Source organism: Stegostoma tigrinum, chromosome 14 (genome assembly GCF_030684315.1).
Source record: "Stegostoma tigrinum isolate sSteTig4 chromosome 14, sSteTig4.hap1, whole genome shotgun sequence".
Classification (NCBI taxonomy): Eukaryota; Metazoa; Chordata; class Chondrichthyes; order Orectolobiformes; family Stegostomatidae; genus Stegostoma; species Stegostoma tigrinum.
Genome location: NC_081367.1, coordinates 10,971,391 through 10,996,712, shown reverse-complemented (window position 1 = coordinate 10,996,712; position 25,322 = coordinate 10,971,391). Strand labels below are relative to the sequence as shown.

The following is a 25,322-nucleotide window of genomic DNA, read 5'->3' as shown; positions in this document are numbered from 1 at the left end:
AGCACAAGTCCTTCAGAATGAGTCTGTTTGAACTAAAATATCCATGACAAATGCATTACTCCGATACGTATTCTGAATTTGTGCGAAAGCGTGTTTCTGGCCAAATAGCTTTTTGAGTTCCTCAAACATTTCATGTTCTTGGACCATACATGTAGACGTGACTTGTCGCCCGTCTGAGGCAGATCTAGCCACTAAACATTCGAGGTTTCAGGCCTTTATCTCCTGGGTTGGATTTAGAGCTGGGAGAGATCCTGATTTCATGTTTTCAGCAAGGAGCCAAGATTGAGCTCATCAATCAGAGCTACCATAGCTCAAATGTGGCATTGTTTAGCCGAATAAGAACCATTTTTGTCTTCATTCCTGACAATTCCTCACGTGCCTGGCATCGTAACCCTCCCACCCACCTGGCACTCTTGTCTCTTCATCAACCTCACACCTTATGCCTTGACCCATCGACCTGCCATCCTAACCACAGTTGCCTTACACACTCTTTTCCACCAGCTGTCAGTCACTGCCGGTGCTGCTGGACATTTAAACACACAAAGTACGGCACACTGACCGTCACTAAAGGAAACATGATTTCGGCAATAATCCTCTCTCCTGCTGACTGTGAGAATTCCTGCATATGTCTCCCTTATTGTGGCAGGAGGCTTCTGTGCATGAATTTCCAGAATATAAGTCATCAAAATGTATCTATGTTTTTTCTGTCCAAAATAAGGGACCCAATCCGGAATGGAATTTCTGGACCTTTAAGTATGGGGGATTATGTTTGAATTACAGCTTAGCAGCTGTCCCAGCACGCTGACCAATATTCCTTCCAAAGTTACGTAAGTGGCTGACGTGCTCAAGTTATGAAAGGCATTATGTAAAGATAAGATTTTGTGTTTGTTCCTTCCCTGTCCTTCAAACATCGATCAGCATTAATCAGACAGAACATACGCCTCATTTCAAATTATAGGAGCTTGCTGTTACAAACTCGCAACGCATTCCCCTACTTTACAGCAAAGGCAAGGAAGCTACAAAAGGCCCTGCATGAATCCAAATTCTTCAGCTCTGTCTAAGGATCAGATAGTGAAAACTCAGTCAAAATTCTCCTTCAATTGCTTCTCAGTGATCACCTCTGGGAAGGATGTGTACAGATACCGGGCGAGAGCAGAGTGACACTTAGATGTGCAGTCCTAATCAAATTTGTAGCTACATGATAAATTCACTCTAAAAGCTGCTTCATGGCTGTGAATTATGTGAAAGGCCATAGTCAAAAATAATTTCTTTCCTTGTGTGGCCTTTGTCTGAACTTGGCTTTTTGTCGCAGTTAATTTAAATACTTTGGGTGTGTACTAGTCTGTGACATTGCTTCAAATTCACCAGTCATTCACAATTGAGGGCAACTTGTACGTAAGGCAGGAAAGTCCTGTGGACACAATGATTTCCTACATCTGTTTAACCTTTACACAGCTACCTTCAGAACAGTGTACAGACAGTGATTTCCAACATCGGTTGACCTACTTGAAACTATCTCCTGTCTCCAGGGTTTATACTTGCATTTCCAGACAATACAGTTATATGCAGTTGCTAGTAGAATCAATGAGAAAAAAGGGAGCCATTCAGCCCATTGTGGCTGTGCCAGCAACTCAGAAGTTATTTAATTAGATGTGCAGGTTAGGTAGACTGTGCTAAATTGCCCATAGTGGTCAGAGATGTGCAGGCGGGGTGATTAGCCATGGGGAAATGCAAAGTTACGAGCATAGGGCGGGGGGGGGGCATGCTCTTCGGAGGGTGGTGTGGTCTCGATGGGCTAAATGGCCTGCTTCCACATTAGGGGTTCTACGATTCCTGGTTTTTCCTTGCAGTTATTTTACTTCCCAAATACTAATCCAATACCATTTTAAAGTTAATTATTATATCTACGTCCATGACTATCATGTAGTGCAGCCCAGATTACCATAACACACGTCTCTTCTGATCGTTTTGTCAATCAACTTAAATCCCTGCTCTTCAGATATCGACAGCCCATTAGGCAAATAAAACCACTGAACATTTTCCAACAGGTTCTGACTTTGCAATTCTGAAAGGGATGAAGGTAAAGTTTAATCTGCCCCACCCCGCCCAAGTCTGGAATTTCCAGGATTCCACCTCTTGCTCAGTGAACAGCTATGGTGCTCAGCCATTCAGGTCAGTTTAGGAAAGTACTGATTTCCAGCATAATGAAATGAGAGGTTCAAGGGAGATGTCTGCACCCTGACCATCCCCTGGTAAGAGACAAGATTCAGAACAGGAGGCATCTTCAAATGACAAAAAAGCTAGGTCAACAGGGCAGGAAAACCCTTACCTTCACAGTTGTTGCAATGAAGCTACTGCCGTGTATTTTGGGGATGGGTGAACGGGCCCCTTGTGAAATGCCTGTCTGCTTTGTCGTGGGGCTCCCTGCTTCAAACGAAACAACAAGATAATAGATTTGATATTGAAAAATTATGAGGCAAACTGAGAGTTGAGATTTAATTTCTTCCAACCTCATCTAATGGTGCACATTCCTACAGACTACTAGTTCAACCTTTAAAATTAATTGGTTAACGTCTTTGCTGAGATAAGAATTGCAGACAAGTATGTTTGATTTGTAGGACTCTCACAGCAGGATTTCAGCAATACTGTATTTAAGTTTTTGCTTCTAGGCCCAGCATAAACACCCTGACTAAAAAAAACTAGCCTTCAGTGGGTTAAGTTCTTATATCAGTTGTTCAACACATGACTGTGTGTGCCCGGCACAGCAGACTGCTCTCTAACAGCTTAGTCTCTGCACTTCATCCTGGGGTACTGAGCATATGGAGGCAACAAACTATCTCATACTGGTTTATTCACTCCAGTGCAGTGCATCTGGCTAACCAAACAGCATTAATGTTTGGCATCATTCCTTATCCATCACTACATCTCACTTCAGCTTCACCGCAGCTCTGGAGCAGTCAGAATCCAAAGACTATTGTTATAGAGTCATTTACAGCTCAGAAAGAGGGTTTTTGGCTAATTAGGTCCTAACAAATCATTCCAGTAAGTGCCACTCCTTGCTCTAATATCTTTCCTGACATTGATATAGCCGGCTTTTCTGAAACTAGTGACAATGACACAGTGGAAAGTGATGAGGGTACAATGGGAAGGCAACGGCCTAGTAGTATTATCGCTAGACTATGAGACCAGAAATTCAGTTAATGTTCTGGGTACCCGGGTTTAAAACCCACCATGGCAGATGGCAAAATTTGAATTCTATAAAGAATATAGAATTAAGAGACGAATGGTGATCATGAAACCACTATCGATTGTCATGAAAAACCCATCTGGTTTGCTAATGGCCTTTAGGGAAGGAAATCTGTCATCCTGACCTGGTCTGTCCTACATCTGACTACAGACCCACAGCAAAGTGGTTCATTTTTACCTACCCTCTGGGTGATTAGGGATGGGCAAGAAAAGCTGTCCTAGCCAGAGACACCCAAATTCCATGAGTGAATTTTTAAAAATGCAATGTTACATGTAACATGATAACAAGGCTCAGAAAGTTGTTTTTTTTTGAAGAAGGGTCCAGACCCAAAACGTCAGCTTTCCTGCTCCTCTGATGCCGCCTGGCCTGCTGTGTTCATCCAGCTCTACACCTTGCTACCTCAGGCTCCAGCATCAGCAGTTCCTACTATCTCTGAGTTACATATAATAAGTCATTTATCCGAGTCGCCAAAGCAATGACACAAATAGAAAATGAAAGGGATTGTCAACTTTAACAAACTAGAGCATCAAATAACAGATATGCAAAACAGCTGGAGCTGAACAATGCGGCAAGTTAGAGTCAACAGTTGGATGCACCCTTTCCTATCACAGTGTGACACGAAATCCTTGTTCACAGCGCATGCATGTGTGAATACAATGCGGTGGGTTCATACCAGTGTTTGATGTTGATACGCCAATCACCTGTCCAGGTTTGTCCACTATAATATAGGGATTACTCATAACGGAGACAGATGATCCTTGCTTCATGTGGACAGGAGTAGAGGTCGGGGTACGTGGCAAAGGAGAGTGACTCGGAGTTGAGATTGGTGAGCCTACAGTAATATAAAACAATTAATACAGTTGCTTACATTTCAACATCAAATCATAGACATTAATTTCACAGTAGCCACATTTTAAGCACATCCTACAGATCAGTGGGCACAGGCATCAGCCAGTATAGGGCCAAGCAAAACAATCATCTTTATTTCCATGCATTTGATTCTGTTCATTATCCCTGTCCTTTCCATTCTTCAGGTTTTTCATAATTACATCAATTCTGTATTCCCAGATTTTAACATTTTACCATAGTTCCTTCACTTCCATCTTTTCCATACTGTTCATTATTGTGTCACATGTCTGTTGCAGTTTAGATGGAAATACTCTGGCCTCTGAATTACAAGGCTGTCATCCCAGTGCAGTTTTGAGGGAGTCTTGTGGTTTACTGATGTTGCATATTGGTGGGATATTAAACTGAGATCCCATTTTCCCTCTCAGGTGGATAAAACAAAATCCCATTATTTCAAAGACCACCAGTCAGTCTGGTAGTGAAAAAGATTTACAGATGATAATGCAGACAAAATTAACAGTCATCACTTGGTCAAATAATTAAGGAAAACTAGCATAGTTTTGTTGCAAGAAAAATACATGGTTAATAACTTGATTGAGCTCTTATATGAATTAACAAGAGCAGGAGTGGACATGGACTTCCAAATAGTGTGTTATAAAGTGCCACCAAATAGAATCATGGAAATACAAAGGACAACAGCAATGTTGAAAACAAATGTGGATGAATAACAGGAAATATAGAATAGTGGCGAATGGCTGTTTACCAATCTAGAAGCAGTGTGCCCTCAAGGTCAGTGCTAGGCTCACTATTTTCCTTGGTATGTTGATAATCTAGACTTGGTTGTACAGGGCAGTAGTTTTCGAATATACAGTAGGCCACAGATTTGAAAATGTTTTGAACTGTGAGGAAGACACTCAACAACTTCAAAAAGACTTAGGCAGACTGGGAATGGGTGGGCATGCAGCAGGTGAAATTTAATGGGGGGGCGGGGGGGAGTGTGAAGTGTTACAACCTGGTATAAAGAATGAGGAGAGACAATATAAAATGAAGGATATAATTCTAAAGGAGCCGCAGGAGCAAAGGAGGCCCAGGAGTCAAACGTGCACAGATAATCAAAGGTGTTCAGGGTGTTTGAAGGAGTATTTTAAAAAAAGAGGGGAACTTGGGTTTATAAACAGTTAAAGGTAAAAGCAAGGAAGTTATAATGAACCTTTCAGATTCAGGTGATTCAGATACAACTTGAATGTTGGTCTAACTTTGGGCACCACTCTAGAGGAAGAATGTGAAGGCCTTAAGAGTGCACAGAAAACATTCACAAGCATTGCTTCAGAAATGAGTAGCTTACGTGACTGAATTGGAGAAGTTGGCATCAGTGTACTTACTGGAGGGAAGGTGAAGACGGGATTTGATGGAGGCATTTGAAATCTTGAGGGGTCTAAATTGAGTAGATGAAGAGGAACCATTTCTGTTGGCAGAGAAGTCCAGAGCCTAAGGACAATTTAAATTGATTGGAAAAAGAATCAAGAGGTGACATGAGTAACATGCTCTTTTTCCCCATGCCAAGTATGGTTAGGGTCTGCAATATACTGCCTAAATCGACGATAGAAGGGAATTCAATCGTGACTTTCAAAAGGAAATCAGTGAGCTACCCAAAGATGAAACATTTGCAGGGCTGTGAAAAAGTGATCAACGAAGAGGACAAGACAAACTGTTCTTACAGAAAGTCAGCACAAGGTCAAAGTTCAGTTAGCCTGGTGCTCTGGCCAATGGTCAACATTCAACCAACACTGAAACCAATTATCTGATCGCAATCTCAAATTCTACTGTGCGACCTCAATTTTACACAAGCTGGGTACTGGGTTTCATACATTACAATGGTGGACATGCTTCAAAATGATTTAAATGCCCAGAAAACAATCTGGAACATTGCAAGGTCTTAGAGGCACTATGGCATTGCAGGTATTCTTGTCATTCCATCACTTGCATCCTTTCAACATGCCATCATTAATATCATGACAGGCAATGGCCTAGTGGCATTATAACTGGACTGTTAATCCAGAGGCCCAGATAATGTTCTGAGGACCCACGTTCGAATCCTGCCACGGGAGATGGTGGAATTTGACTGCAATAAAATATCTGGAATTAAGAATCTAATGATGACCGTGAATCCATTGTCGATTGTTGGAAAAACCCATTTGGTTCACTAATGCCCTTTAGGGAAGGGAACTGCCATCCTTACCTGATCTGGCCTACATGTGACTCCAGACCCACAGTAATATGGTTGACTCTTAACAGCCCCCTGGGCAATTAGGGATGGGCAATAAATACAGCCTGTCCAGTGATGCCCTGACCCCATTAATGAATAAAGGAAAAAAATTCACATCCTTTCCCAAATTCCTTCTCTAAAACAACATTTTATCCTTTCCAACATTTCATTCTTGCCAATTTTCTATCCTTTCTAAAATTCCCATCATTCTGTAACTCCCACCGTTTCTATAATTCTTTTGCTTTTGTTTAAACACCTATTTCATTTTCACACCACTGGAATAACAGAGACACCCGAAGGCATACAGCAGGTTGGACAGCATGTGCAAGGGAGAGGGGGGGCTGGAACTGAATCATCTGATGGGATGACCCAAGGTCATCTTCTCGCTTTGCTTTTGTCAATCCTAAAAATGAGTTCTTCCTCCTTGACCTTATTACAGTTGACAAACGGTGTCAGGCATGGTACATTCCAGAATTATCCCTTTCAATTCCACAATACTTGATAACACAACCCCCAGCTCACGACGTGGATCAGACTGAGCTTTGAGACTTTCCAGCATTGTGCGTTTCACCTTTAATGTTGAGAGGAGGTGTACCTGACACAATTTTGCAGCTCATGGTGATGGGCTGGAAGGACTTCCCTGGAGAATCAGAAGGGCTGGGAAGCTGCCCCTGAGGGACAATCTTGCAACTGGCAGTGATCGGTTGGAACGCTGAGTTTCCATGAGTTCCAAACGTGACCTTCTGAGTGGCCACTGGTCTGGTTGGTGTGCGCTCCAGGGAAGACTGTCCTGAGTGACTGCTAGGACCCATTTCACTTTTAACAGGGATTTCCAACTTAACTGAAAATATGAAAGAAACAGAAACATATTTCATTACATCTATAGGAATGAAGTCTTCCATTTAACCTTCATAATATTATTCCTTAAGGGCTTGATCATACAAAATCTTCCTCAACTATAGGAATCGAGGGCAAGCACTGAGAATGCTGGAGAAAACTGAGCAAATCAGGCAACATCTATCAAGGGAGAAGCAGAGTTAATATTTTAAGTCTGATATGAACTGAAGAAGAGTTGTACCAGACCCAAAATGTTACCTGTTTCTCTCCCCACAGATGCTGTCAGATCTACTGAATTTCTCCAGCACTTTCTGTGTTTGTGTCGATGTATCTTAACTGCATTTACCCGCATTGATTCAACTACTATATTGAATGGCCCGAGCTTCATTTCCTAACCTGTATAATACTGATCAAAGCAAAAGTTGAAACATTACAGTTTGTCTCAGTGCCTCTGGGCTTGGGGGATGGGAATTAAGGTATTTATTTGTTCCTCCTCTGTCTTGATGGTTGTTTTCATAGGTCTTCCGGAGTTGCTCAGTTAATTGTCCCCCATCAACATGGGGTTGGAATTTAAATAATTCTACCTTTCAAATGCATCTTTTAAAATAAATTATCCCATTATTGATAAAAGACTTTCATTGACCAGTTACACACGCCCCTTACAGGAACTGCACAGTTATCCTGACAGAATAAACTCAGGTGAAATCACTTGCAAAAACACAATGCCTGAATTTTGTGACTTAGTTATGCCAAATTAGAGGCTGCTCAATATCACTGTACTATCTGGAACATGTTTAAACACATACGCCCTTCAATCATTGGTTTAAATTTTCATAAAAGTGTATCTCAGCGTGTGCATATTCAGGATAGGACAGAATCCCTACAATGTGGAAGTGGGCCGTTCAGCCCATCGAGTCCACACCAATCCACCAAACCGCAACCTACCCCATCCCTGTAACCTTGCATTTCCAGTTGCCATCTCATGTAGCCTGCACATTCCTAGCCATTTTGGGCAATTAAGCACAGCCAATCCACCTAACTTGCACATCTTTGGACTGTGGGAGGAAACTGGAGCATCCGGAGGAAACCCACACAGTCAATGGGAAGAATGTGCAAACTCCACAGAATCACCTGAGGGTGGAATCGAACCTGGGTCCCTGGCACTGTGAAGCTGCAGTGCTAACCACTGAGCTGCCACATTTATATGGTTTTGAGGTTTGTACATATGTATACCCATGTAACTTCATGTCTGCTTCCACTTGTACATACATGTTTGACTCAGTGTTTGATTTTGGAGTTTATGGATGTGTGTGAAGCACCATGTTTAGTTTTAGAGATTACACACATCAATGTACATCTATACTTGGTTGCAAAATATGTACTTATGTCACTGTGTTTTGCTTTGGGATTTGTACAAACGTGTGCATGACCACTCGATTGTGTGCACATATGTGCATGCACATGTGGTGGCTGGGGTTGGTTGAACATTGCACTGATATGTACCCAACTGCATGACTGGTCTAGGATTTGTGCACACACCAGTAGTTCTATTTTTCTTTCAGGGTGATATATCCAAGTGTGTCACTCTTTGAATAAGAACAGAAGATGCCAGAGAACCTCAGCAGATTGGCAAGATCTGTGGAGACAGAAGCAGAGCTTTTATTTTAAGTTTTCTTCTGATAGGACTCCTGTCAAAACATTAACTCTGTTGCTTGCTCCACAGCTGCTGCCATACCTGAGAATTTTTTCAGTACTTTCTGTTTTTATTTCAGATTTCCAGCATCCACAGCGTTTTGCTTTGATTGATGTGATTCCTCATGACGATTAAGGACTTATACATACATATGAGGTTCCATGTTTGATTTGAGCTTGTACATAAAGGTCAGCCTCTGTATGACTTTGGCTGTACATGCTCACGTGATTCCATGTTTAGGATGAGGTTTGTACATGGGCTTGTGCGGTTCACCTTTTTCTGAAGTAAATCCCAGAGAGTCGTGTGACTGCTTCCCAGCAGCAGAACTCAAAGTTGCTAGAGACACGTGCACTGCTCCGGCTGATGTCATTGGGGGAGTGGAGGACATTGCAGGTTGAACAGGGGTGACAGATTGAGGTGTCCTGCTGGAAGAGGAGGAGCAAGAGGAGGATGAAGAAAGAAGTACTGCAGAGGAGCCAGAAGGAGCCAAAGCTGTGGGAAGGTAGTCCTCACCAAGAGAGTCACGGTGCAGTTCAACGTCAACCACCTGTTCCAAGGGGAGCACACAAAGAACACTGTCATTTCAGCGCTCAAACGTCATATCAATAAATCAGATATAGAAAATTGCACGGGACCAGACTGAGTACTAAAATGGGCAGGAATCCAAACATGAATTGTCAAACCAACTTGTGTCTTTAACATTGTAAAATATCCCAACGATCTTCACAGAAAATCTGACACCAAACCACAAAGTCACAGTAGCACAGGTGATCCCAAAATTGGTCAAACAAATTTTACACAGTATCTTAGATGAAAGTCAGAGAGCTGGAGAGGTTTAAAAAAGGATGGGAAAAAAAAATAAACAGACACAAAAACGCTTAGGGAAGGAATTCCAGAGCTGAGGACCGAAACAGCTGAAGGGATAGCCGTCAATGGTGAGCAATGAAAATCAGGGATTCAAGTGGCCAAGCTTGGAGAAATGCAGAGATTTGACAAGGTTACACCTCAAGAGGAGACCACATCAACAGAGGGGCATGGCCATGAATTTCAAAACAAGGAACAAGTGTTTTAAAATCGTGTAATTGCTGGAGTCTCCACATCCCCAAGTTGTGTCGGCGATATAACTGGACAAAAGCACAACACAAGAGTTGGCCAGTGGCCAAGGAAGAAGTTCATTCACATAACTTAAATAAAGGTCAACGCCAACACTTACACAAGTGATGAAAGAAAAGTCATTGTTGTGGTTATACCATTCACCTAATTATCATACATTATTATGATTTCTAAGTTATTAACATAAGTAAGAGATTCAATTTTTCATGCATAAGCTATCAGCCATTACAGCAGCGTGACTGTATCAAACCTCTGTGGGCAGGAATATGAAGAAAATCTCAACCAGGATTCCCTCTCCAGACTCGCTGCTATACAACTTGATCTCAGTATTGGATGGCTTACCCAGATTGTGTCCAGGTTCATACAAATAATTGGTGAACTCAAGGTTATAATGTGTCAGATGCTGCTGCTGTGAAGCTACTAAATGGAGTAAAAGAAAGCAAAAGCTGCAGAGGGAATGAGAGAGAGAGAAAGAGAGAGCGAGAGAGAGAGATTAACATACCGTTTCTGCACCAAGAGTCTGCAAGCCAGTGTATGTTCTATCCAGCTGTGGGAAAAAAATTAAATTAAAATTAAAATTAAACAGTGAATGCTGTGTGCATCCAACATGAACACTGAAAAAAGCACATGGTAGCGAGGGAACTAAATAGAAGAGTGGCTCAGAATCTCACATACATCCAGCCCAAACTGATGTCAAGTTAATGGGCTAGATTTTCCAATCGAGTAGCAATGGGTAAACATTTCGGTCTGACTCCTATATCTTTGCAGGCAATAATGAGAGTTTCAATCACAAGACTAATACAGACCCAACTGGGCAAATCTCAGTCAAATGATGGTCAATGTTGGAAACTGAAATATTGCACTAGCGTTGTGAGGAATTCATTTACTGTGATGTAGTTGAATGATCTTTATTCTGTGCCTATTATTTAAACTTGGAGCTACTCTGAGTCAATGTAGAGGTAGTTCCCTAAGAGTGTTCATCTCATGCAGGCAAGTTTCAGAGATAGCATTTTCAGATAGGCTAAGGGTGCAGGCTCCACTATTGAACACAAACATATCATCCAGGTTTATGCCCGTGCATTTTGCAGTGCTGTAGCTGCAAGATGAGACATTAAAGCATGGTCCTGACTACCTAGTTAGGAGGAGAAAACAAAAGATCCAACAACAATATTCAGGATGAAACTGAGTTATTATCTTAGGAAATATTTATACAATAACCAACATCATCAATAGGGTGGCATAGTGGCAGGCACTGTTGCCTCATGGCCCCAAGTTCAATTCCGCTCTCGGGTGACTGGCTGGATTGAATTTTCACATCCTGCCCGTGTTATGTGGCTTTCGTCCAGGTGCTCCAGTTTCCAAAGATACGCAGGCTAGGTGGATTGGCCATGCTAAATCGCCCAGCGTTCAGGGATGTGGAGGCTAGGTGGATTAGCCGTGGGAAATGCAGGGGTGTGTTTGGGTAGGACAAAGGTCTGGACTTGATGAGCCAAAAGCCTGCTTCCACTCTGCAGGGATTCAATGAAATACAGACTGATTGCTAGTTACGGGAGTTTGCTGTGAGAAAACTGGCTGCCATGTTTCCCTACACTACGTTAGCTCCACTGCAGAACCGTTGCATTTTCTGTAAAATACTCTAAAAAGGTATCCTGATGATACTTTTTCAAACAGGCATACATTCTCTGTTCAATTAAACAGAAGCTGAGCAGCCTGTACAATGTTGATGTTATCAAAGCTAGGGGCAGGGGCTACAGGGAAAAGAAACAGCCTCTTAAACTTCTCTACCACTCAATTAGATCAGCACTCAAGTGCATTCACCCATCTTAGCTCTCTATCCTGTGATACCTTTACCAAATAAAAATGTATTGATTTCAGTGATGAAAGCTCTTTTTGTCCCAGCGTCCAAAACGATCTGGTTACAGTGATAAGTGATTGTTCTTAGTTGTTTTGAACCTGTCACTAACAGATTAACAACAGAAAATATATAGGGCAGAGCTTCAATCAACTACTGCTGTACCTTCAGCTGGTGAATGATGTCTATTCTCTTGTTGCGCAGGTCCCTGAAGTGAATTTGAATACGTACAGGGAATTCACCCCAGCCTCGTCTGGTCAAGTGAAATGGAGGTTCACTAATCAGAAAATTTTTAAAAAATGAAAATCAATCCACATGGAAAAATAAGTGAGAGCATAAATAAACCATTGCTTATGTAACTTATTACTCACTTTTCCACCATCTACTAAATTTGACAACAAACTGGGCATTCCAGCCAAAACGACAAAACATCTGTTCACAAAGATTGTGCTGAAACAGCCGAAGGAGCTTGGGCTGGATTTTAAAGACCTCATTTCTGGGCATATTTGCAAAATGGAAAGCAGGAAAAATACATCAGTGGCCAGCCCTTCATCTTCCCATGCACCCTAAACCATTCTCAATAATACTGGGTAATGTTGCCATGACCCTGTCCGTACCTACTGAGGGTGTAAATTAGCCAATTATTGCCAGCTAAAGGCCATCAGGCCTCATACATTGCCATAGAACACTGGGCAATGGCATCTGTCTGACAGTGCCTTTCTTTTATAAAACCTTTGTCAAAAGGTATGAAGGGGGCACATCACTGTGGACTGAGGAGATGCTCTGTATGAATCAAGTTATTATCACCCCATCCCAAGCCCACTGTCCACCCTGAAGGCCGGGAGCCATCGATGCTCTCCAATGACTTCCCTGTAGTCCCAGCAGCACTCAATACTGAGTTCTAGTGCTGCTCAAACTGCTAAAGCCACCAGCTAATCTGGCTGGCTGACAGCTGTCAAGTGCAGGACTTGAAGAGGGGGCTGATTGCCAAATCTCAGTTTGCTTAGGCCACCTCCAGCATGTTGTTGCTGCAAAGGCAGGCCTTTTAAAACTCAGTCCATTTGTCTCAGATTGTCACAGAAAGGCAAGGTCATTCAATGTGTTCAGGGCAGAGTTAGACAGAGTCAGACAGAGTCAAGGGTTACGGGCAGCAATTAATAAAGTGATTTTTAATTACATTAGCCATAACCTTATAGAATGGCAGACTGTCCTTGAAGGGCTGAATGGCCTACGTCTGCTCCTAAGTCACGCGTTCTTGTGAACTAAGTTTTCTAACCAACTCCATATCTACTTTGGTTCATCCAATCCTTTGGATACTCGAGGACTGGTTAGATCTGTGCCATCCCTGACCTCAGAGCATTTGATGGGACAGAGTCGGGGGAACTACACACTGTTTATAGCTCAAGCCTGATGGTTCCCTGCACCAATTTGCCAGCACTGCTCCTTAGGAACTTGGCAACCAAATGTCTAGGTGTTTCCAAGAGGATCTAATACAAATGATGTACATCAAAAGTCTTACTCTCACTGAATAAAAGTAAAAAGGACCAAACTTACTCCACAATCAAAGGGAACCAAACTGATTTTTTCAACCAGGAAAAAAAAGTCCACTCTCAATTCATAAAGCAATAAATTCTATCAATAATTGTTTAAAATTTTAATTAAGTTATATAGTTACTTATCCTCTAACTTCTTGTAGTAGCTCTAGGATAGTACTATTCTCAAATCTATATTCTGTACAAGGTGTTTGACTTCTGCACCCCTGATTGTCTACCTGACTTTAAAACATCTCAATAAGGTGCCTTGCACAGAATAGAAGTGAAGTCCAAGATGAGATACAGGGAGGCTCACCTGACTTCCACCAGGTCATTTGGCTTATAGCTGGGATGCAGAAAGAACCAGACCTTCTTCACAAAATGATCAATTGTCGGTTCTTTCCGAGAGCCACGCACATAAACCATCCACTTGTGGGTGGACTGATCATTCTCCTCCCTTTTGTCTGGGGGAATATACCTGTAAAGTAACAAATGCAATCAATTAAAGACAAAACAAGCATCACATTTCACTAAAAAAATCACCTCAACCTCTTTCAGGATGTCACAGATGTGAAACTCCCAATGGTGGTGAGGCTCTGACAGAATTATCCCAGGCTAACCAGGAAAGAGAGCAGGAATCACTCAGCAAAACAGAAAAAAAAAAGCATTTGTCCAGCACTGAGGTATAAAGCAGGAAACAACACTGTAAGACTGAGAAAAGAAACAAAATTCAAGCAGGGACAGAGATTGGAAGCAGGAAATGACAAAAGCACTGGGAGAAGAACTGACGAACAGAAGCAGATCATTAATTTCAGTGCCTGGATAATTTAAGTTTAAAACACTGACTGAATAAATAACGCTAAGATAATCTTTACAATTCACTGAGTAGCCTTCAGTTGAAGTCCAGTCTAAGAACAGAAGAAGACAATTCAGTCACTTTAGGAGTGGTCTGCACTTCAACTTGACTTACCCACCTTTGATTCATAACACCTTAATACTTATACCTCTAACAATGAGCAGGGTTGAAATAATGAGAAACCCACACTTTTTAACTGAAATTTATACTCTGTCCACTGAAGCACAGAACATAATGATATACTCCATCACCTAGGTACTGCATACAGACATCAGGGAGGACAAGTTCCACAGGTCTCCACGGAGTGCCCACTACAACTATGGCAGAAGATCCATGGAAAACCTGGAGAATCGCTGATTTCACCTTTTCTCTGGGGTCTCTGCCATAGCTACTGCAGCGTTCTGTTTGCAGTGAACAAAATATTGAACATCAAGTTGTCTTTTCGTGTTATGTCCTGATCATCTTCAATTGCACTTCCACTGCCATCAAAGGGAAAGGAGGTCAGACAGAAAGAAAAGGAAATGCAAAACATTAAGAGATGCAGACAGACTTCAAGAAAGCCCAAGTACTGACTTTGAAACGTTGCCAACAACAATTGTCTTCTTGATGTAAAGGCGTGATGGATCTTCACTGGTGGTGAGGTAGGTACATCTTTGTTCTATTTCCTGTGGGGTTGGGACTCCAAAGGTATCCTAGGAAAGAGTAAATTATAAATATTGAGATAAGGTGCTGTATCTTGCTTGATATTCCATTTTGATCCCTCACCATTACATTTCCTCCATATGCCTTTTCCCACTTCCTTGGACTACACATTGCTAAGTCAGAAAACCAGCAACCCAACTCTGCCAATTCTCATAACCAGTTTGTGTTGATCCATTCCATCCAGACAGACTGGCATTTCAGCACAGTGGGATTACACCCATGCACAGCTCCATTTGCTGCTGCTTTAGTCTCCTCAATAGTATTGACGAATCCTCGGTTCTGATGCTCTCTTGTAGCTCATTCAAGTGTCATTTGTTCTGTGAACTTGAGGGCAGGCCACTTGACTGCAGACATGCATGGACACCATGCTTCATGCGACACCCAGATACTCAGGAGTAGGAGCCATAGCAGCTTTTGAGAGCCCAAGACCTCTGGGGTCAACTATAGCTCTCATTACTATTTGCCTATCTATAGTGTAGACACAATGTTTTGGTCCCAACCAAGTACCCTCCCAACACACTGAGGGATCCACCTGAGACCACTGTACCTGGCCAGTGTTCCTCCCTGCTCTTTTATCGGATCTATACGTTTGAATGTCCTCGCTTGCTGCAGTGAGCTGTTCCTGATCATTCTCTTTGTCCAGAAAGGTATCTGCCTGGTGATTGACTGAATCTGTTTCTGACTGGTTGGCTGATGGAGTTTCAGATCGTTGATTGCCTGGAGAGGATGACCGGGAAGGAGATTCTAAAAATTTCTTGATGACTGGGTGATTGAAGACAGTAGGATCATATGGCTTTGGGCCCTAGAAGAAAATCACACAGCCTGGTTTAGTTGATCACAAGTTCAGGTCAGCAAGGTTAAACTAACCAAAGGTAACCCTCTTGGACAACAGTGAAGAATGCCTCTAACAATTCAACCAAGAAATGGCAATGACACCTGTCATATTGTCCTGATGAAAAGCAACACCTTTAATGAAGAACCTACTCCATAATAACAGCCTACTCCATAAGTACAAGCTTGCAATTTAATCGCTGATTAAGCAAATTTGTCAAATAAATGCATATTGTCAAGGTAAAGCTAATGTTGGTTTCTAAGAAATCACGTGGTAATACGCTTCTCAATACAAAACAAAGTCTGCCAGTATTTCCTAGTTAATCCTTAGGTAGAAATATGTCTTTCCAGCATTAATAATTAAACTTATGCTGGATTACTTAAAGTGGGTTGACGGTTTCAAACAGAAGAAGTAATCTTAAATTTTTCTGGCACCTGAGTAAATTTTTGGAAACAATTTGTGATAGTAAATTGCTGGAGGTAAATTCTCAGAGCACCTGATTTTTAATGCAGAGAATCAAAAACTCAAGACCACAACCTGACCCTTGGATTCTGCTGCTGGGTAGCTTTTATCTGTCACTGAGAATGAAGTTGCCTATCAGCTTTGGTTGATTTCAAAGCAACAGTCACATCTTGATTATGATAACACCAACTAATGCACCGTCATGGCTTGCAATGGTTTATCCCTCTAAGGAATATGACTGGGTGCACACCAGCTCATAACGGGTATTTTATTGTAATCAGAAATCCAAGACAAAAGGTAAAGACCCACACATAATAGAAATGTATTCCACTCAAGGAGACCATTTGGCTTATCGCCATGTGTTGGCTTTTTGTAAAAGCAATCTAAAACTACTGCTCATTTCCAAGTATCTGTCTAAGCTTCAAATACTTAGCCTTATGCTTTTCTTCAAAGATGCAATTCACAGTACAAAAGCTCCAATACACCTGCTGCACAAAGAAATATCTCATAGGTAAAATCAGTTCATGCAGATTCTCTACAGTAAAAGAATTGAATTGATTATACTCCATCCTAACTCCCAACAACTGGAAATAATCTGCCCTAATCATCCTGGCATAACCTCATGTCATTTCTTTTCCGGTTTATTGGAAACAGTCACAGCATCTTAAGTCCCTCCTCACACCATTCCTACTTGTCTGTACAATTTGAGAGAATTATACATCTGAATTTTTAGGTGTCCTTCTATTTTTTAGTGTCATTCTCTATCCAGACTGCTAAGTCCTCTCTTGAGGTCTGTATCTGAATTTTTATAACAAACCTCGCGAAGCGCCTCATCAAACAGCAACTGAAAATGCATAAGTACGATGCTTAATACACTCCCTTTATAAATCTTGTTATATCATCTAAAGTAAACTTATTTGGTTTATCTTTCTATGTTATCTTTAACAAAATTGATCTGCTAGCTACATCCCAGTCTCACAGTAGAATTTGAGCATCTAAGGAGGAAAAAGTTTCTGCTACATCCTCATTGATTTACCATTGTCTCAGCAGCATGCAAACCATATTATTCCATCTTGTCTGGGTCCAAGGCTTAGAATAAAAGCTTGGCTGTAATGCTTTAGCCTAATGATTTATCAGCAAAGTCATAAATCCAATCCCTTCTATCAAATCAACTAACAGCGTACGATTTTCCACCTTTTATTTAGGTTCAATAATTCAGTTAAACATCGGGACTTTGGATTTGTTATTATCAGTTTAAATGGGTTCATAATAATCAATCATCTGTATGTAATGCTAATGCCAGCTATTACAAGGTCATACAGATACTGACCCAAGAAATGTGACATGAATTACATGACAACACTGACAGTAAAAACCTTGTCAAGCAGATTACCTGCTTCATTCTCCTTACCTCAGTCATCTTGGGTTGCACAGCTGATGCATAGTAATTGGCCACGATGCAGGCACGAAGTTTGTCCATCATTCTTCTGGCTTCGTTCAGACGCTTTAAGTACAAATAAATAGTCAAATCACTCCTCACATAAAATAACTGTTTGTAAATATTTTCTTCAAATTATGCAAATCTTAAAAGAACATTTCATTTTCTGGAGTTACTAAATCTCCTCCTGGATGTCACTGCATCAAAACACGGACGTTTTTGCCCTCCGACACTGCTCTGTCATTCAATAAAATCATCACTGATCTTCTATCACAATTCTGTTCCCCACATCATCCCCACTTCTCTTAATATCTAAACATCATAATATCAGCTTCTGCCTTGAGTACATTCAGTTGAACAGCCACAACTCTCTGGGGTAGAGAGCTGCGTAGGTTCACAACTCTGAGTGGGAAAAAAAAATTCTCTTCATGTCAGTCACAAACAGTTGGCCCCATTTTCTAAGAATGTGACCTCTTGGTTGTAGATTCCTCAGCAAGGGAAACATTTTCTCAACATCTACTCTGGCTTGACACCCTTAAGAATTTTATGCTTCAAACAGATTACGTTTCACTCCTCTGAATAGAAGCATTTCACACAGTCTCTCAACATTTAAAAAATAAGTTGCATTTTTAAAAGTTTTTCCGACAAAAGTCGATTACTTCACAATTAGATTGCATTCAATCCACCATACAGTTGTCCACTCACTCAAGATGTCTATATCACCCTGCATTATCTTGGCGTCTTCTCCATCAATTTCTTTCCCATTTAACTTTCTACTTTCAACAAACGTGGATACGTTACATTCAGTACTCTCACTTAAATAATTAATCCAGATTGTATGAATGACACAGCAGACTCAATGAGCTCAATGCCCTACTTCTGCACTTAAGTCTTATGTTCTTATGACAAAAAGATCCAAGGACTGATCCTTGTAGCACCCTCCTAATTACAGTGATCTAACACAAAAATGTATCATTTATTTCTTTTATTTGGTTTTCAGCCATTAACCAACCCTCAATCCATTACAATCTGTTAACCCTGATCCCCTGAGTTCTGTGGAACAATCTCTTTCAAATGCATTTTGAAAGTCCAAAAAACTATATCCATTGGTTCCCTTTATCAACTTTCAAAGACCACAAGAACTATGAGCAGAAATAGGCCATTAAATAAGATCATTGTTGATCTGATTGTGACCTTAACTCTAGTCCTTTGACTGTTTTCTATAACCCAGTTACAGCCACTCCTCTACTGCTGCTGAAAAACAAACCCTTCATTCCCTGTAACTCCCAACCTGGGATACCCTTCCTGTCATCACTCACCCATGGTTCAGACCTCCAGTGATACTGGCTCCTGATGCGTTGCAAGGAACAGCCACACCCTCCCTGTATGTGCTGCCAACCAATGAAATAACACTAGCATCTGATTAGCAAGCAGCTCTCAGCCAGCGGCACTTCCACCCCAGGGTCTTTGATACCATGGAAGACGCATCCCTGTCTAGTTAAGTTTGTGATTGGTACTACATGCAGCAGTCCTTCTCAAAACAAAAGGTACAGTGGCACTCTAGACAGCAGGTGAGGTTCACCATTAGCCACATTAAATTACACAGAAATTATTTGCTTAATGTCTCTGCTATTTCCCCACTCTTTTTATAATTTCACCCTGTTTTGTTTTCTAGGCCTACATTTACTTTCACCAATCGCTTTATATTTCTAATGAAATTTTTACCATTTGTTTTTATGTCTCTTGCTAGAATATCTCATATTCTTTAACCATTCTGCCTTACATACTTTCAGAATTTAAGAGTGTTTGGCTTCATGATCAATTTCTTCCTTTAATTTATGGTTGGAGGTGTGGAAGTGAGACAGGCATACACGGACAGACAGGGAGAGAGTGTGAAAGATGGAGTAAGAATTCCAATTCTACCATTACTGCTGGTACAATTAAAACCAATTAATAAACTTGAAATATAAAACAAGCCACAAAGGCACCATGAAACTACCATAAGTCATCAAAACTGATTCACTATGTCCACAAGGAAGGAAATCTGCCATCCTCACCTAGTCTGGAGTAGGTCCACAGTTATGTGACTGACTCCTAACTAACTTTTGAAATAATTCAGCAAGCTGCTCTGGTCGAGGGCAATGAGGATTGGGCAACAAATGCTCACTTTGCCAGTGACACCACAAAAGTACACAAAGAGAAAAAAAGACTTTGACTCCTCTCCTTATCCATGGTTCTGTGATTTATGTGCCTTAACCAAATGCATATTTTTTGCAAATATTGTATTAATTCTCCAGGCACTAGCCATTGCTTGTCTACTCTCATAACCCCATTTACCTTAGCCAAATTGCGGTTTGTATCTGCATTCAGTAAAATGTGTGTACTCTGGCACACAGCAAATCAGGTGGCGCCAGAGCAATCACATTCTTTCCTCATTCTTCAATAACATCCTGGTACTGCTATTTGATATCTGATTAGCAGCAACATTAATCTTTCTGGTGTTGGGCACAACAAATGCCTTTACCTGATCTATAATCTCAATCTCGTGCTCTTTGTTCTTCATCTCCATTGTAAACTGTTCCTTGATAATAAGTTCAATCTTCTGCAGAGTAGCTTCACGTGCTACATGAGAAAGAGAAGAAATAACTCAGTGCGGTGATGAATATCACAAATAATTGAAATATGATCACATGAATTATGGTGCTAACAAAGGTAATCTAAACAGTATATATATTCACCAAACACACAAAGCAAGTGAGTTCAAGTTTCACAAAACATAGGTCAGAATCATCTAACATATACATGGCAAGAGACACAAAGAATAGAACAGGAAATGTTAGAAATATCAACATGTCAAGGAGGACCTGGGAAGTGAAACACAAGAGCTAACATTATGGTTCATAAACACAGGTCATTAAAGTCATCCACATGAAACATTAGAGATGACAAGGTGTAGAGCTGGATGAACACAGCAGGCCAAGAGGAGCAGGAAGGCTGATGTTTCGGGCCTGAAAAGTCAGCCTTCTCGCTCCTCAATGCTGCTTGGCTTGCTGTGTTCATCCAACTCGACATCTTGTTATCTCAGATTCTCCAGCGTCTGCAGTTCCTAATATCACATGAAACATTAAATCTGTCACCTGTCCACAAGCGGTGCCTGAGTATTTTCAGCAATCTGCCTTTGTTTCACTCGTTCAGTATCCACAGTATTTTGATTTCTTTTTATTGGATTTTCAAGAGCTTTCAGCTGACTCACTTAACCATGTTATTTCTTCTGTGCGAAATATTGGCAATACTATTCACAAGGCGACAGACCTGGGCCTTATGCTGCTAGCATAATACCAGATTAACAAAGCAGTCACTGTGATCCTTTTGAAACTTTCATGACACAAGAATGTCTAATTGATTTTCAACAGGATGCATTTTTACTTCTATTTTTATTTCCTTAATGAAGAAAGCCTGGCATTGCCAAAGGGCAGACAGATTCATTGATTGGGCAGATGCATGGCAGATACAAGTCAAAGTTGAAAAATATTCAGTAGAAAATACAACAAATAACAAAATTTTCAAGGTTATTCTTTTTCATATGATGGGCTTGTGAAAGAATGCTTTCAGTGTTTTGTGGCGCTGCTGTTACTTTGAGGAATCCAAAACTTGGTGGTCTCTGGCACTATTTATGAATTGCCATCTAAAGATTTTATGTTTCAAGATTTTACTTAATGGATGTACCTGCCCATTTCCCTCAAGCTAATTTAACAGAATCCTTTAATTAGATGCCAACTGATAAAACCCTATGCCTGGGTTATTCTATATAAACCCTTCAGCCTATCAATTAAAATTTCAGCACGTAATCAGTCCAGAGTGTAAAATTTTTCCAAACTCCTCAGCTCAAGTCACAACTTGTAACTCACTCTGATATACTATTCTGTCTGTGAATCATCTAAACACTCATTAAACTCACTCCTATTTAGGTTGTGAATCCTCAAAGATTGTCATGAAATTGCGTGCAAATTCAAGATTAATCTCCTGAACACTGACAGAAGCAATAACGAGGAGAAGAAAATCATAGGATATTAATAAAAAAGGAATCGGCAAATGCCTAATTTATCCAAACCCTTTTGCTTGTTAGATATAAAAATATTAGAGATGAGAAAAACATGGGTGCTTAACTGGTTAGGAATGCAGAGGTAGGAAGTCATGCAATCAGGTTTCCAGTAGTACATCTGATCAGAATTAACCACCCTTGCCTTCCCACGTGATAGCTATTCCAGCCCCTTAATTAGATTCTAGTCTACAGCTCTCCCAGCCTGACAATACTTTCAGATCTCTGTAGTCCTTCAAATCTGACCTCTGGAACGTTACAAATTGTAATCACTTCACCACTGGTGGCCATGTCTTCAGCTGCCAATGCCTTAAAATCAGAGATTCCCTCGCTAAATCTAAATACCTTTATCACTCAGTAAAATCTACCTCCAAACTCAGCTTCTGACCAAGTGTTTGGTCAGCTTTGAAACGTCCCCCAACATTACCACTAGGACTGTCCAGCACACACAGTCAGTGAGCTGTGGACTGACATAAACAAAAACAGAAATTGCTGGGGATACTTAGGAAGTCTGCCAGCATCCTCTGAAAGAATGCAGAGTCAATGTCTCGAGTCCAATGACCCTTCTCTCATTCCAAGAAAGGGTCACTGGACTTGAAATATTGACTCAGCTTTCTTTTCACAGAGGCTGCCAACCTGCTGAGTTTCTGATTTTGTTTCAGAATTCTAGCATCCACAGTTCTTTGTTTTGCTGTAGGCTCAGTTTGTGCAGATCCCTTTTAATTTGTGTCAAATTCATATGAAAGCAGCCTAGCAATCAAGCTCGTATTTAATCAGGTTAAAGGTTAGTGTATTACAAGTCATTAGTGAAGGATCCAGACAGATGAAGAGATAAAGTTAATGAGAAATTACAGACATCAAGATTAAAACAAATGGAAATGAGACAAAAAGAATACTATGAGAAGCATTGCCTAATACGTCTCAATGGTACAGTACTAGGACCCTGCCATTCAACAGCCTTGTTGCAGGCTTTAATGTGTAAACGTGGAATCCGCTGAGTAAGCTTCAGTACTTGGATAGTTAGTGTTCTCATGTATGGTGTATCAACCAGACCATGGGTTTTGGGTGGGGGAATAGATTACTTACTCTTCTCTAATTCTATGGCACTTTCTTTCAAAACTCAGTATTCCTTTTCTCTTTGTCCTCCTGAGTCAAAGCTCTCTTCTGTGGCAATGATTCTCAAAGCATCCTTTTTTTTCTTACTTCTACACACTGGTTGTTCTTAGCCAGATTTCTTTATACAGTTCAAAAACTTTAAAAAAGGGCTATGTCAAAACAGTCAATTATGCTAATAGCTAACACAGTCCATATCCCTCGAAACCCTTCTTATTCATATACCCATTCAGACGTCATTTAAATGTTGTAATTGTACCAGTCTGCACCACTTCCTCTGTGTGAAAAAGTTGGCGCTTAGGTCCCCTTTATACCTTTCCTGTTTCATCTTAAACTTACGCCCTCTCGTTTTGGACTCCCCCGCTCCAGAGAAGAAACCTCGTCTATTTACCCTATTCATGCCCCTCATGATTTTAAAACTCTCTATAAGGTGGCCCCTCATCCTCCGACACTCCAGGGAAAATAGCCACAGCTTAGTCAGCCTCTCCCAATAGCTCAAACCCTGCAACCCTGGCAACACGATCGTAAATCTTTTCTGAACCCTTTCAAGGTTCACAACATTTTTCCATTAGCAGGGAGACCAGAACTGAAAGCAGTAATTCCAAGTCCAGGGATATCTTGGGGGCAGACTTAATGGGTGTATGATTCCTGTGTATCTGCTGCCCTTGTCAGTCTAAGTGGCTGAAGTCAAGGCTTTCAAAGGTTCTGTCAAGGATGACTGGGTGAATTGCTGCATGCATCTTGTACATTGCACACACTGCAGCCACTGAGAGTTGGTAGGGAGAGGCTTGATGTTAAAGCTTTTGGATGGGATGCCAATCAAACAGGTTACTTTGTCCTAGGTGTGTCAAGTGTTGTCGGAGCTGTACTCATCCAAGCAAATGAACAGTATTCCAACATTCACCTGACTTCTACTCATACATGGTGCACAGCCAGGGGGAAGACAGGCTATGACTTAATCATTGAGAATTCAAGCCCTTGACTCGCTTGTGGCCACTGTATGTATTTGGCTATAATATCATAAACTCTTTGTTCATGACACCCCTGATGCATTTCAGTGTCAAGATAATGCCATTGTGAAGTGCCTTGGAGTGTTTTGTCATGTTAAGTGTGCTGTATAAATGCCAATTGTTGTAACAATTACTGACTTCAAACCGTGAATGTCTATTCGCCACTTCAGACATTTGCCATCACTTACACACATGGATCCTTTTAAGTATGCTTTTATAATTGGCATAATGAAAGGAGAAAGTTGCAATTGTATTCATTAGATTGGATACAATCTTCTGATGAAAAAGGCATGAGACACACGTCACACTTACTGGCATATATAAGAAAAATCTGATTGAACTGGATTCAGTAAAAGACAGGAAACTGATGAAATCCAGAGCAATAACTACAAGTTTCTTGTGGTGAATGTCACAGTTTGTTTTGTAATTAATATTAACTGAATGTTGTGCCCTCCAATCCCACATAGAACAGTTCAAGTCTGATACAAGGAATGTAGATTACAGAGCTGCCTGTCAAAAATATCTCCCATGCTGCCTGCCCATACAACCCACATGCCTAGAGGACTTGACTGGGATCAGCATGTCTCTCACCCTCTGCCAAAGACACTTCCTAACTAATATAAAACAAAGACCTAGGGACACTGGAGATCTGAAGCAACTGGGAGACTAGAAAGAAACAAAAACAAAAATTTCTGGAGGAACTCAGCAGGGCTGGCAGTATATGTCGAGAGAAGACAGAGTCACTGTTCCAAGACTTGTGACCCTTCTACAAAACAAGGAGCAGCTTGGTGAAGTTAGTATTTAAGCCAATGACCGGAAATGGGAGGGGGAAAAGGAGCGAGCAGATAGGTGGAGAGAGGGAAAAAAGATGGCAGACAAAAGGATATGATTACTGTTCATAGTAGGCCAAAGAAGAGATGGTAGATGGGTGATAAGGGGACTACAAGTAGTTAAAAATGGGTTAGCTGTATTAAAAGCAAGAAGGGGTGTGTTCACATTCTAAAATTGATAAAGTCAACGTTGAGTCCTGAAGGCTGTAAAGTGCCCAAATAAAGGATGAGTTTTATTCCTCAAGCTTGCATTGAGCTTTGCTGGAGCAACACAACAGACATGTAACACACTTCCTAACTAGTTTATGTAGCTTCTGGTACTCGTCAATGAAGGACAGCTATCTGCAATGTTACAGGCAATGTAACACTTCCCTAAAGATTATAATGGAGTTACATTTATGGAAATGTAAGACTCTGCCTTTCTAGCTTATTTTGTTGGCAACAATTTCAAACAACAGCCACCAAATATTGTGGGCATGGAATGTGGTAACGGCTCTCTTTAATATAGTCGCATCCTCAGTGAGTAAGTTCAAAATCAGAGCACCGAGCATTATTAGCCACTGGAAGTATCTGCAAGGTAACAAGAAATGTGGT

The 25,322-nt window shown here is 41.0% G+C and overlaps 1 protein-coding gene across 5 annotated transcripts in view; it reads right to left on the bottom strand.

Annotated features, from left to right (window-relative positions):
- The window catches only part of yeats2 (YEATS domain containing 2), a 104,123-nt gene that overhangs the window by 67,761 nt on the left and 11,040 nt on the right, over positions 1-25,322 (bottom strand). For 3 of the 5 annotated variants that reach the window (XM_048542120.2, XM_048542123.2, XM_048542122.2), the window contains exons 2-12: positions 20,201-20,298; positions 17,650-17,742; positions 15,492-15,746; positions 14,816-14,934; positions 13,703-13,864; positions 12,020-12,131; positions 10,505-10,549; positions 9,163-9,436; positions 6,955-7,200; positions 3,921-4,079; positions 2,330-2,427 (exon numbers count right to left, since the gene is read on the bottom strand). In XM_048542120.2, coding sequence (XP_048398077.2) covers positions 2,330-2,427; positions 3,921-4,079; positions 6,955-7,200; positions 9,163-9,436; positions 10,505-10,549; positions 12,020-12,131; positions 13,703-13,864; positions 14,816-14,934; positions 15,492-15,746; positions 17,650-17,742; positions 20,201-20,298 — 1,661 coding nt within the window. The remainder of the gene's footprint in view (positions 1-2,329; positions 2,428-3,920; positions 4,080-6,954; positions 7,201-9,162; positions 9,437-10,504; positions 10,550-12,019; positions 12,132-13,702; positions 13,865-14,815; positions 14,935-15,491; positions 15,747-17,649; positions 17,743-20,200; positions 20,299-25,322) is intronic. The other 2 variants (XM_048542121.2, XM_048542124.2) reach the window with 2 other exon arrangements.